Below are 12,479 nucleotides of genomic sequence, written 5' to 3'. Positions count from 1 at the left end.
GACCTCTAGGATCATCAAGTCCAACTGCCAGCCCAACGCTACCAGGTGTCCTAAACCATGGCCCCAAGTGCCACGTCTGCACGTCTTAAATACCCCGAGGGATGGTGACTCCCCCACCTCTCTGGGCAGCCTGTGCCAGGGCCTGACCCCTCTGGCAGGGAAGAAATTTTTCCTAACATCCAACCTAAACGTCCCCGGACACAGCTTGAGGCCGTTTCCTCTCGTCCTGTCACTGGTGACTTGGGAGCAGAGACCGACCCCCCCTCACTCCAGCCCCTCTCAGGCAGCTGCAGAGAGTGAGAAGGTCTCCCCTCAGCCTCCTCTTCTCCAGCCTAAACACCCCCAGAGCTTGGTGGGGTCTCAGCCCGGCACCCCTGTGCCCACCAGCCTGCGTGGCTGTCCTGCCCGGGGTGGGACAGGGGGACCTGCCCCTACCCGCCGGCCACCACCGCACCAACCGCTGGCCGTGCCCGTCCCTGCAAGGAGCGGTGGTCACCGGTGCCTCGGAGCCACTGCCTCCGCCTGCAGCACAGGACATGGCTCCTGTTTCTGGCCATCGTTTTGAAGGGAGATGGGATTATCTGCAGAATGGCTGGGATTAGCTGCAGAAGAGCCTGGCCAGAAAATAAACCGAGCTCTGCAAGGCGAGAGCTGGCGGTGGGCGAGGGGTCGGCCAGGGCTGCCGGCAGCTCCGGCAGCACGGGTGACTGGCAGGGGGGTCTCCGCTGGGGTGGCGGGCTGTCTCCAGGCCAGCACTGCCCACAGCACCCTGGGGTGGCCGGGGCTGTGGTCACTCATCCCGGCGTGCTCTGGCAATGCTCCGCTTGGCCGCAGGGTCCCCAGCACCTCCTGAGCCCCCAGCAGAGCAGCCATGCCACGGGTGTGCAGCCGGTGCATCCAGTCGGCTGCTCTTCTTGCACCCGCGGGATGGTGCCGGTGCCGGCACGTGGCCACGTGGTGGGGATTACGGCCAGGCTGAGACGATGGCCATTAGGGAATCAGGTCTCCATCTGGCCCCACTCTGGGCCCAGCTTTCCAATTCCTGCTTTAATCAGTGGAATTGCAAGATATTACGGTTACCATAACAACGTCCCCGTGCTGGGGTCTCCGCCGCGCCTGCTGCGGTTGGCGGTGGGGAGGACGGGGAGAGCGGGTCGGCGGCCCTTGCCATCCCCCTGTGCTGCCGCAGCTGTGCGTGGGCCACTCGGGGCCCCTCCAGACCCCCCTCACCTGAGCGGGGATGGGCATAGACCCCTGCAGAGCCAGGGTGTGGAGGGGACTGTCACTTCCCTGGCAGCCGCCTTGTCCAGGTGCCCACATCCAGGCTGTCCTGGGGGGACCCAACCTGCAAACGGCTGGGGCTGGGGGCAGGGATGGCTGGCACCGAGCCCTGCCTGAGCCGTCACCCCAAACCAGCCCCAATCAAAAAAACCCACCACCACAATTCAGAAAAAACCTCTTTCCCCCAAAAAGATCCATGGAAATGCCTCGAACACCCAGGCAGCCCTTTTGTCTTCATCCCAGGGGAGTGATATAAGATTTTTCCCACTCCCAAAGACAGTATTTGACTAAGTGTCTAAATATTCCTCCAGGCCCAAACCGCCTCTGCGGGGGGCACAGCAGGTTCCCCCTGGGGTGTCCCCATCCCAGCAGCCCCAGTCCTGGCGGAGAACAGCGTGGCCAGACCTGGTGCCGCCGTCCCTCCTACGTGGTGCAAAGCTCGCCCCACACCCAGCCCTGCGATGCCGTGGGGCAGCACCCCATTACAGCCCCCCGATAATGTAGTCAGATCCCATGGCCGCCCCGTGCCCCCGTGTGAAAGGTTAACGCCGGGGCTGGGGCAAGAGGCGCCGTAAATCAGGCAGCTAATCTCGGTTTAATGGAAATGAAATATTTAGCTTAGGGAAAAGATTTACCGTCTAATCTTAATGAAATGAAGTCAAGAAAATAAAAAAGAGAAAAAGGTGCTTTGGAGACCCGGTTTCCCGGCTGTGGGGGTGCTGGGGGGGGGGGGGCAGCTCCGTGTGTGCTGCCACGCATGAGATGAGCTGCTTATCCCAGCGTCTCCCATCCTGTGGGTTTGCTGCCGAGCAAGAGATTCTAATGCTTTTAATAAGTCACTGAAAGGTGGAGAGCGGCTCGCAGGTGCTCTGGATTTAAGGGGTGCTGTGAATTCATGTGGGTGATTTCCATGTGGCTTGAGCTGGTTCAGTCTGCTGCTGGCTGAGGAGGGGTCTGGGGTCTGCACCCCAACTGGCACCCCGCGACTGGGGAAGAGCTGTACGGGGAATTTGTGCAAGGAGGGGTCCCGGCTCCAGGGGTGGGTGCTGGTGTGGCTGTCTCACCACCCCTGGGGCGCAGGGCAGCCGCCCCCAGGCAGTGGTGTGCCCTGGTGCAATTCGGGCGAGCGGAGCCTGCCTGTGCTGACCCAGCGAGCATCCTGGGGCTCATCCCGCGGGACCATCCCTGCGGGCACAGGGAGCTCTGGGAGGACGGGCTCTGGACCATGCAGGTACCCATCAGCCAGCCCGGGGGTCCCTGCGAGGCTGTGCCTGGCTCCCCTGTCCCTGGGGGCTGTTTCCACCCGAGATGCGGGTGGCAGCCCCGCACACCCGCACACCACGAGCTGGCCTGTGCCTCCCACCCTGAACAGCCTGGAGCAGAGCTGCCGAGAGGAGCCCGCGGAGGGGCTGGGACGAGCCCCTTCCCTCTGGTGACGGTGGTGCCCATCGGAACTGGGGAGGGATGATGCTGGGGGTGATGCTGGCAAGGGTCCCCAACACTTGCCTCACCGGCAGCCCTGGGCCCCAGCAAGCAGGCTGAGCCCTGCCGCGGGGTGCGTGGTGTTGGCCCGCCGTGGGTGACTGTGTGGCCCCTGCCACGCAGAGCCAGGCACCGGTACGTCCCTGTCTGCCAGTGACCCTCATGCTGGCCTGATTGGATCCTCTCTCTGCACCAGCTGTATTTATTTTCGGGCCATTGCTGCTGCCGGCTGTCCTCCCTCCCCTGCCTGTCCCCTCCCCGGTCTCCCCCCGGGGTTTAACGTGCTCTCTGCAAGGTGCTGTGGTGCAGCGTAACCCAAGATCCCCCGTCTCAGCACACGGATCCACCCGGGGCTGCAGACACCTCTCCTCCTCCTGTTGGTCCTCAGGCTGGGCTTTTTCCAGTGTTAGTGGTTTTTTTTTTTCTTTTTAGCTCAAATGGATTTCGTCCCATTTGCCCAGAATTAAGCTCCTGCAGATTTTAATTTGCTGACATTTTCTTCATCTGTTTGGTTGTGGATAGCAGGGATAATGCACGTGCTGCGCCGGTTCCTCCCCGCTCCCATCCCCTGCCCATATGGCTGGTGTGTGTAGTAAAGTGCACGGTTGTAGTTCTGCTCAAGAATGGTGAAATACGGCAGAGAGGGGGAAAGATGAGCTGTCTCGGGTGAGTAAGAGCGGACGTTTCTTGGGAGCCGAGGGGGCTGGGAGGGAAATGGGTTTAACGCAGCTTAATTATCGAATCTAGCAACCCCCAGCACTGCAAAAATGAGATGTGCTAAAAGTTAATTAACTCTTAGCATCCGTACTGCATCAGAGCTGCTCCTCTCAGGGACTCTGCGGGCACCGCAGCTCTGCGGGGGGAGAGGGAAATCTCTTATTTTGTGTTATTCCATCACCTGCAAATGCCAAAGCCTGGGTCTAGTCCTGGGTGAACCACAGCGTTTATCTCCTCCGCTCCCCGTGGCCGTGCCAAGCGTGTGTGCAGGGGCTGTGCGCGTCTCGCAATGGTGTGGGGAGGGGAGCGGGTTATTTTGGGCAGTTCTGGGTCCCAGGGGCGTGCGCCTCTTGGCACTGCTCTTATTTCTGAGCTGTTTTCAAACCAGGGCAGAGCTGCGATTCCAGCAGAGCAACGGCGCCGGCTCTGCACCCAAGCGCTCTGCAAAGCCATCGCAGCGGCCGCCGGCTTCACCCCTGGCTCTGGGGGCCAAAGTCGCCCCCGGAGCCGAGCGGCGCAGGTGGGGTCCCCACCTGCGTTGCACAGGGGTTTAGCGCTTGCACACCACCGTGCCGCGGTTGCCGTCTCCCTTTGCACCGTGCCTTCCCCCTGTGCCGGCGGCAGCACCGGCGGTGCCCGTGCCAGCACTGCACCAGCTTTGAAACATCTGTTTGCAGTAGAATTGGGGAGCGATGGAAGCGCGGATCCCCTCCTCCCCACTGACCTGCAGTGTTACAAAAGCTGGTGCATAAAACACCGGCGTTGATGCTTACACAGACGTCGTCCCGTTAACCTGGATTTAAATAGCAGGATTCGTGTGTGCTCCGGAGCACTCCCAGACGTATTAATTCATTAGACGACGGCTCTCCGGCTGTTCCGACTGCTGTATGTTGTCATGGAACTCCTTTAAGTCATGTTGTACTTCACTCTGCTGCAGGGAGAATAGTTGGGGGTAGTTTGTTGCTTTGCTGCTTTGGTTACGGTCATTTTGCTTCTGCTCCTGGGGGAAAACCAAAGCGTGCAGCCGAAGCTGCTGGCCCGCGGCGAGCGTGGCTTTGCTTGCAGTCACTTTTGATCCCTGACAAAGATAAAATCGCTGCCTGTCGGGGGTTCCCTTATTACAGGAGAAATTCTACCGAGTTCATTTTAATAATGCTCCAAACACAATATATTTGTCTCAGCTTGTTTTTCATGGCAATAAAATTGCTTGGCGTGTTCCCGTATTAAAATACTCCAGCCATCTGTGACTGTCTCTGCATAAGTAATTTCATTTTAGCCATCAGGATTTATATATTATGGATGGCGCTGCTTCCCCGCTTGTCCCTCCCTCCGCATACCCGCTCCTCCGAGGCTGGGGGGAGCTTTCTGGCTCTCCCGGGTGCCGATGCCGCTGGCAGCTTGGGTCACCCCCCTGAACCCCCGTCGCTCTGGCTGCTGCCTGACGCAGCACTTCAAACCACAAGCGGACACGGTTGTCCTGCCCGCACCCGGGCAGACCCGCCGTGAAACTGCGTGGATGGCAGGACGATGATGGAGGGAAAGCAGCTCTCGTTTGCTTCCGTTTTAGAAAAGAAAAAAATCCCTAATCTGATGGCTGGACATATGGTCAACTGCCCCAAAATGGGAAGTAGGGCAGCAGGAAAGAAATGTGCCAGCGGTGAAAACAATTGGGAGCAGAGTTCCTTTTCTGCTGGCTGAGTTCTAATAGGTCATGACCGAAATGCCTCAGTGTAAAATCTCCTGTTAGGAGATTAATTTCTTTTGACAAATCGAACTACGGCTGTAATGCAGATTATATTAGCCTGGCCCGCTTGCACACCACCCTGATTTGTAACTTCTATTTTGCAAAGCGGTTACTTGGTCCGAGTGTTTTCCAGTATCTTAAAGAAAACACGGAAAGCAGCATTTGGCCGGGTGTTCCCAGCAGAAGGCAGGCTGGGGGCAGCGCCTCGGCCGAGGTGATTGCTCTCTGCAGCTCCGAAAAGCGTTGGGTGCAACACTCCCTGCGCCCCGGGGTGGTGTGGGGTGCTGCCGTGGGGCACGGGGTGCGCGGGAGCTGCTGGCGGCCCCGCGTCTCCCTGGCGCAGGGGCTGGCAGGGTCCCACAGGTGCCACGGTGGGGTCTGGGAGCCCGTCTGTGAGGCTGGGCTGTGTCAAGCAGCCGTTTGCACCCACCGACCTGGCCACCATCCCCGATACACGCTGGGCGATGCTGGGCAGGATGGAAGCTGCAGAGAAAGCCTTTCTGGGGTTTTTTTTGAAGGTGCCCATGTCCCTGGCAGCTGACACCGGTTTTGGGAGAGGCAGGAGCATCCTGGAGCCCTGGGACTCGGCTGCCGATAGGGAAGGTGACCCCCAGCCGGGCACGGGCTGTGGTGCTGCTCCGGGGAGGCTCTTACCAGCAAATAATGCATCAATCGTTGCTGGAGCCAGTGCAGGGATGTGTCGTGAGAGGGTTACCCTCCCCAAAAGCTGCTGTGTGGGGCTGGGGGTTTTAGGCTGTCCCAGGGATGAGTGGGGTGGCTGGGGAAGGGCTGTGAGGGGCTCCCAGCCCCAGTGCATGGCCATTGCATCCCACCGTGTCTGCGCTCCCCAGGGCAAAAACACCTTCATTCCTATTTAATGATAACAGTGGTCACATCTGCAAAATACCTGCAGCCAGATGAGTGATTACTGAGCCTCCCATGCCCGGGGATAATGGGATAACATCCCCCATGAAAATCGTAGGTCCGTGCTCGCTGCCGGGCTGGAGCGAGTCCTGCTCGTGCACGGGGGGGTTCGGAGGCGCCACGTCGCGCTGTGGCTGTCGGCGTGGCCGGGGCTGGAGGCCAGGGCTGCCGACACCCCCGTCCACGCACACCGAGGGAGCAGGGAGGTGAGGCTTGAGACAATCTGTGCAGGTTCATAAGCAGAAGTCTTGTGACATGGGTAAAGCGGTACACGAGTTTTCTCTCCCGAAAGCACGTGAATTTTAGCACTGTGGCACGCTGTTGGGGCAGAAGTGCTTTTCCAGACTGGTAGCTGTTTGAACAGCACACTTCAGACGTAATCCAAGTGTAGCTCAGTGTTTTAATCCACCCTGGGACGTGTTTTTCCGCACAACCGACAGACTCAATGTCAGGTCTTTGCTAGTTGTTTTGGGGCTAAACCATACATTTTTCATTTTTTCCTTCTTTTGCAACTTGGAGATTGTGTCTGATGTTGGCAGCTCTGGAAAGCTTCCCATCCTCTTCATCAAACGCGAGTGCTGTGTTTAGAGATGCTGTTATTTAAATTAAAGATTTTTTTTTTATCATCTATCCCTAAAGCAAAGCGCTGCTGTGTTACCCTGGGGCTAAATGATGCTCTGTGGCTCGGGGGGAGGTTTGGGCCCATGACTGGGAGCCTGGTCCTGGTCCTGGTCCTGGTCCTGCTCCAGCCTGGGCGGCTCTGCCTGTGTGCCCAGCAGCCGCGCACCCGCCGCCGATGCCGTTTGCCTTTAAGGTTTCTCACCCATTACAGCGGCATGTAATTTAAACAGAAGCACTTTAGAAGTCAACTAATTAGCACCAGGGAGGCATCCCCCCGGAGTTCGGCGCCGAGCCGTGCCCTCCTTTCTGTTACGAGATCGTTCCAGCTGGAAATTACAGCAACTGCAGTTTTTAGGGAAAGCGAGCGGCTTCGTTGCTGCGAGCCAGGGCAGAGCCGGAGCAGGGAGGGCAGAGCAGGCGCTAAAGCCAAATTGATAAAAAAAAGGAGGCGCTCGGTAGATGGTAAACCTCCGCCCGGGACTGAGCGCGTGGCGGGGAGGTGAGGTCGAAGGGAGGCAGGGACTCAGCCCAGGTAAAGTTTGCCGCCGAGCCGGCCCATCTGGCCGCGGTCCCTGCGCACGGCGGGGGTGCCGAGTGGCAGGGGGGCACCGGCTGGCGCTCGGTTTGGTTGTTGGATCCGGCCGCGTCGTGGGCGTGAGCCGAGGCTGAGACTCAGCTGCATGAGGATCTGAAGCATCTCCCTTTTGTTCCCACTGCACCCTGACAAATGGGAAAGGACCGGAGTTTCTCTCGGCATTTTCGGTACGTCTCTCTGCTCCGCTCCTCTGCGCGGCGTGCATGGCGTTGGATGTGCTGGGAATGCCTCGTGCCCCGACAGACGTCCCCGCGGCCTCTCTCCTGCCTCTCTGAGCTGCGGGGACCTTGCCTCCCGGTGCCAGTGTGGCCCTGCTGCCAACCCGTGCCCACCGCAGCGGCGGCGCGAGGATTCGGGGGGAGCCAAGCAAAGCTCAGATGAAAAATTGGGGGTGGGGGACTGGGGAGAGGTGGGAAGAGCACGTCTGGGTCTGCTTTGTCTCCATGACTGTACCCCACTGAAGGGATGGGCGGTGAGGACAGGGCGTTGGGGGTGCTGCAGGGGCTGTGATGGAGGGAGGACTGGGGACCCCTCGCTCCCAGCCCCAGCTGAGCGCAAGCTATGTGCAAACTTGGGGCTGCTTTCACCTGCTCTCACCGAGACTGGGGCCGCTGCCCCACGCGAGGGGACACATCCTGCCCTGGCGAGTCTCAGCACCCAGCATGGGGTGAGCTCAGCGCCCGTCGCAGGACATGTGCCCTTTGAAAGTTGGCTCTCCACGGCACTGGGCTGGTGGGGGAGGCAGCTCTCAGCGAGCACGGGCTGCAGAAATGGGACTGTCTGCTCAGAGCTGAGCTCCAAGGGACCCGCCTGGGAGTTTTAAAAACAGCAAGTGTGACAATGACCAAGATGTGCTAAACATCCTCTGCCAAAGCGAGCCCCGGAGCAGGAGCCGGGCGGCTGGAAACGGGTGCGCTGGCAAATGGGCTCCTGCCCGGCTTTGGAGAGGGAGTGAAGGCAAAGCAGCCTGCAGCCTCTGGGGCCTCTCCCACCTGGAAAGTGCCCTGAAGTAGCGTTTGTGGGTTAGAGCAGACTGAATCCTCCTGAAGAGCGTGCTGACACCGCTGCAGAGGAGGGTTAGTGCGCTGGGGCTCAGCACACCCTGCCTGCGGCCGGGGAGCGGGCACAGGGCTGCAGTGCCCGGGGCTGGGGACACCTTTCCCGTCCCCTCTCCAACAGGGAACAGAGCCAGGGCTGACCTGGAGCATGCGAGGAGGGGGAAGCCGAAGGCACAAACGAGGTCAGCGCTGCACGGCTCCCAAGCCCTCCCTTAGGCACGTGCAGCCTGTGGGGCAGGTGGGACAGGGGGTCCGCCCCGGTCCCAGGCTGAGCTCTGCAAACAGGGTGGGTGCAGCCGTGCTCCCAGCCGCAGGCAAAGCTGGGCTTGTCCCGTGGGATGGCAGGGCGCTGCAGAAAGAGCCAGTTTCCTGCTAAGCACTGGGCACCACCCGCCCTGTGCTGGTGCCAGCACTGGTGCCCGCTGCGCGGGTGGCATTGCACCAGAGCAGAGGACAGGCTGAGGCATCAACACCATTTAATGACACCCCGCACGCTGCCTTTGGTGTGTCCCTTGGTAAGGACCAGACCTGAGCACGCACGCTTTGGAGGCCGGCACCCGCCGAACCGCAGGGCATCGGGAGCTCAGGGGGTCCCGCCCCCAGCAGCACTGCGGCGTGGGGCCTTCCCAGGCTCCCCGGGGCCGCACCGCAAATTCTCACAAAGGGTTTTGCGGGAGGAAATGATTTTGCATGCTTTAATAGAATTATTTTTACCAGTCACTTAGCTCCTCTCCTTGCTGGGACGCCGTTCTAGTACTGAGTCGATTCACGGTGAAACGCTTAAAGCGTGTCCTTGTGCCCGGTTATTGAGCTAGCCATACTTTGCTCCTCAACCCTGAGGTTTGTCAGCCCGCAGGCGCAGTAGCAGTCAGCGCGAAGTGGGGCAGCCCTGCCGGAATGAGCGGGGCCAATTTAACTTGGCCAACTTAAATGGGGGCGTGCTTGTTTTGCCTGCAAGGAACCCAGACCTCTCCCAGGACAGAGGCGCGGGGTCCTGCCAGGACTCGCTGCCATCGTGCCGTGTCCTCCCCTGCCACGGGGCTGCAGCAGCCCACGTTCCTGCAGGAGCCTGCTTATAGCTGGGTGAACTATTTATTAGCGTGATTTCACTCTTTTCTAGTTTCTGCTTAATCACAAATTGACTGTGAATTGTACCAACGTGTTACTTATTCTAAATTATCACCAAATGCTTTGCATGAGCATCTGTCAGCCTCAGGATGGCTTGCGATCTGTCTGCTCCTACTCAGCGTCAGCATCATTTCTTATTTTGGGTTCTGCCTTTTGCTGGGGGAAACAGAGATATCCTAGTCCTGGTAGATCTAGAATTTGAAGCCTCCCCCTCCTCCTCCTCTGGCTTCACCCAAGCTTTCAGGTTCCTCTGGCGAAGTTGCCAGAGGGATGGGGGAGCCCCGCGGGAGCCCCCCAGCAGCCCCAGCCCCTCCAGTCGCGCCTCGTCAGCAGGCAGCTATCGCCGCAGCCACGTCGCGCTGGTGGCAGGAAGGTGCAGCCCCTCGGAGCAAGTTGCTCTGGGTCTTCTGGTGCCGGCTGCGAGTTTGGCCCGGTTAGTGCCCCCCCCGGGAGGTGTGCTCCCCGGGCGGTTTGGAAGTGATGCTCGCAGCCCTCCTCCGCCGCAGGTGTCGGAGCTTGTGCTAATGTAGGGAGCGCGTTCTCATGCGCCGCAAGGTGAAGAGCACTAATGAACCTCACAAGACCGTATTGTCTAATGAGCAAATGCAGCTGCGACAGGCAGCCCGGTACGGGTGCAGGGAGGAGTTGCTATAGAAACGCACGGAGATCACAGCTCCTCCAGAAGCCCCTAAATGTGCAAATGGGAGGGTAGGAGTAGGTGAGTGGGGTGACGGCGTCTCGCCCTTCCGATGGCAGAAGGAAAAGAAAAAGCGTTTCCCCGTGTTACAGGGGTGAAGGGCCAGCCGGGGTAGGAGCAGCGCAGAGGAGCCCTCCCCGCTCCCTCCCAGGATCCCGCTTTGTGCTCGCTGTGCATCCCCCAGGGTCCTGGGAGGTCCATGTGGGGGGCACAAAGACCACTTGGCTGCTGGCAGAGCAGCTCCTACCAGGCAGAGGGGACGTGACCTGAAACAGAGCAAGTTCCCAGCGGTGTCCCCTTGCCTGCAGCATCACCGTGCCCATCCCCATCCCTGCACCACCAGTATCTCCCAAGAGGCTCAAGGCTCCTGCCTGGCCATGGCAGGAGCTGGGGGGTGGCAGAAACCAAGGCTGGAGCCTGGGAGAGCGGAGTCCAGGCTCGCAGCAGAGAGGCTGAGGCAGGAGATGGGGGAGCAATATTTTGGGGGTCCCAGAACGTGCCGTGGAAGAAGCAGGTCTGGAGGAGGCAGCTTGGCTCTGGCAACATGGGGGGCACTTGCACATTGGGACCCCTGGCCATGGGTCACAACGGGACGGGCACTGCAGGGACAAGGGTCCTCCCCGTCCGGCCAGCTCCCTGGCTGTGGGCGCTGGGGGAAGCAATTAATCTGGGACTTGAGCCGAACCTCATCATCAGCATACAAGGACTGGTAGTGGAAGGGGTCCAGGATGGGATGCATGAGGAGGAACCGAGCTGTTTGAATCGGTCTCTGTGAGCTCTGCACTGCAGAGGGCGCCGACCTCCTCATCCCATCGGATCTGTGCATGGGACGGGGCAGGAGGTGCAACCAGTGTCCCTGGCCCTGGCATTTGCAGGTCCAGAGAGGACTGATGCCAAGAGCACACGAGGGGCTGGGGCTGCTCTGACCTTTCCTTTCCCAGCTATGGCTGGATGTGGAGCTCTGGGCCACGGCCGCTCCAGCCCTGCTCCTCACTCCCCTCCCATGTCTCATTTTTCCAGGATTTTCATCCCCAAGAAGCACCGGCAGCGGTTTGACGAGGTGGTGTCGCAGAGCCTGATCAGCAAGCTCTGCCGCTCCAAGAGCGAGCAGCACAGCAATCGGCTGCGCCGCAGCCGGAGCGAGGACCACCAGGAGCGGCTCCTCGTCTCCACCCGCGCTAGCTCCGTGCCCCGCAGCCACGAAGAGGTCAGCAAGAGCCTGCGGAAAACCACTTCACTCATCACCAGCAATGTGGCCTCGGGGGCTGCCCGCAGGTAACACCTCTCCTGGACACCCTCATGCTCGTGGGGCTGCGTCTGATTCGGTGTGGAAGGCAGCAGGGGAAAGGGAGGCCGGGGAAAGGGAGGCCGGGGAAAGGGAGGCCAGCACTGGAAAAGGACATGTCTTTGGTATGCAGCATGGGTGAAATCATCCTGGGATGACGGCGAACAAAGACCTCTCCCTCTTGAAGGCTAGGCACGTTTGCGCCCCTTGTCCCAGCTCCGGGCCACCCGTTCCCCCCTTGCTGTTGCAGGGCTGGCTGGGACGAGCTGTGCGAGGAGCTGAGATGGCACTTGCATGCTGCAAAGGGATGCCGGCTCCTGTGCCGGGTGGCTGCAGGGTGCCTGGCCATGCCAGCAGTATGCAGGGTACCTGGCCGTGCCGGTGGGGTGCTGAGCACCCAAGCTGTGCCGGTGGGGTGCAGGGCACCCAGGTGCAGAGCAGGCTGTATTGCCCTGCCATGCCTTGGCGGGTGTCTGGGTGCGAGGCCTCGGCCACGGGAGGTGAGGAGGACAATCCCTGGTGCACAGGGGATTAACCCATTTCCCACTGCCCGTATGGCCAGACCGCAGCAGCCCTGCAGGGCTGAGAAGCCCTGCCGTGGTGGTGGTGGCTCCTGCTCCATCCCAGCCCCATCCCATGGACAAGAGAGCAGGATCTGGTCTGCCAGCACAGCTGGGGAATCCTCCCAGGAGGGGCTGTGCTGCCACAGGCACATCCCGAGCCATTCCCTTGCCTCCAGATGGCATCTCCAGGGTGTTTGGCTGCAGCACGCTTTCCTGCTAGGATAATTTCTGGTGTGACTTATCCAAAATCCAGTTCCAGCACAGTCTCCCTGCCTGCCAGCACAGGATTGGTCCCTACAACAGGCTTTCTGGTTGTAAATTATCTCGGTGGTGTTGCCTTCCCTCAGCTCCCTGCAGGGAACAACTCCCAGCTCCAATCAGCCT

General features: G+C 60.2%; 1 protein-coding gene across 1 annotated transcript in view; it reads left to right on the top strand.

The window, feature by feature from the left end:
- The window catches only part of GRID2IP (Grid2 interacting protein), a 41,883-nt gene that overhangs the window by 3,577 nt on the left and 25,827 nt on the right, over window positions 1-12,479 (top strand). The window contains exon 3 of the mRNA XM_075104610.1: window positions 11,268-11,522. Coding sequence (XP_074960711.1) covers window positions 11,268-11,522 — 255 coding nt within the window. The remainder of the gene's footprint in view (window positions 1-11,267; window positions 11,523-12,479) is intronic.

The sequence above is a fragment of the Phalacrocorax aristotelis genome, chromosome 10 (genome assembly GCF_949628215.1).
Source record: "Phalacrocorax aristotelis chromosome 10, bGulAri2.1, whole genome shotgun sequence".
Classification (NCBI taxonomy): Eukaryota; Metazoa; Chordata; class Aves; order Suliformes; family Phalacrocoracidae; genus Phalacrocorax; species Phalacrocorax aristotelis.
The sequence above is the reverse complement of the archived record's forward strand: the minus strand, read 5'-3'. Positions and strand labels throughout refer to the sequence as shown.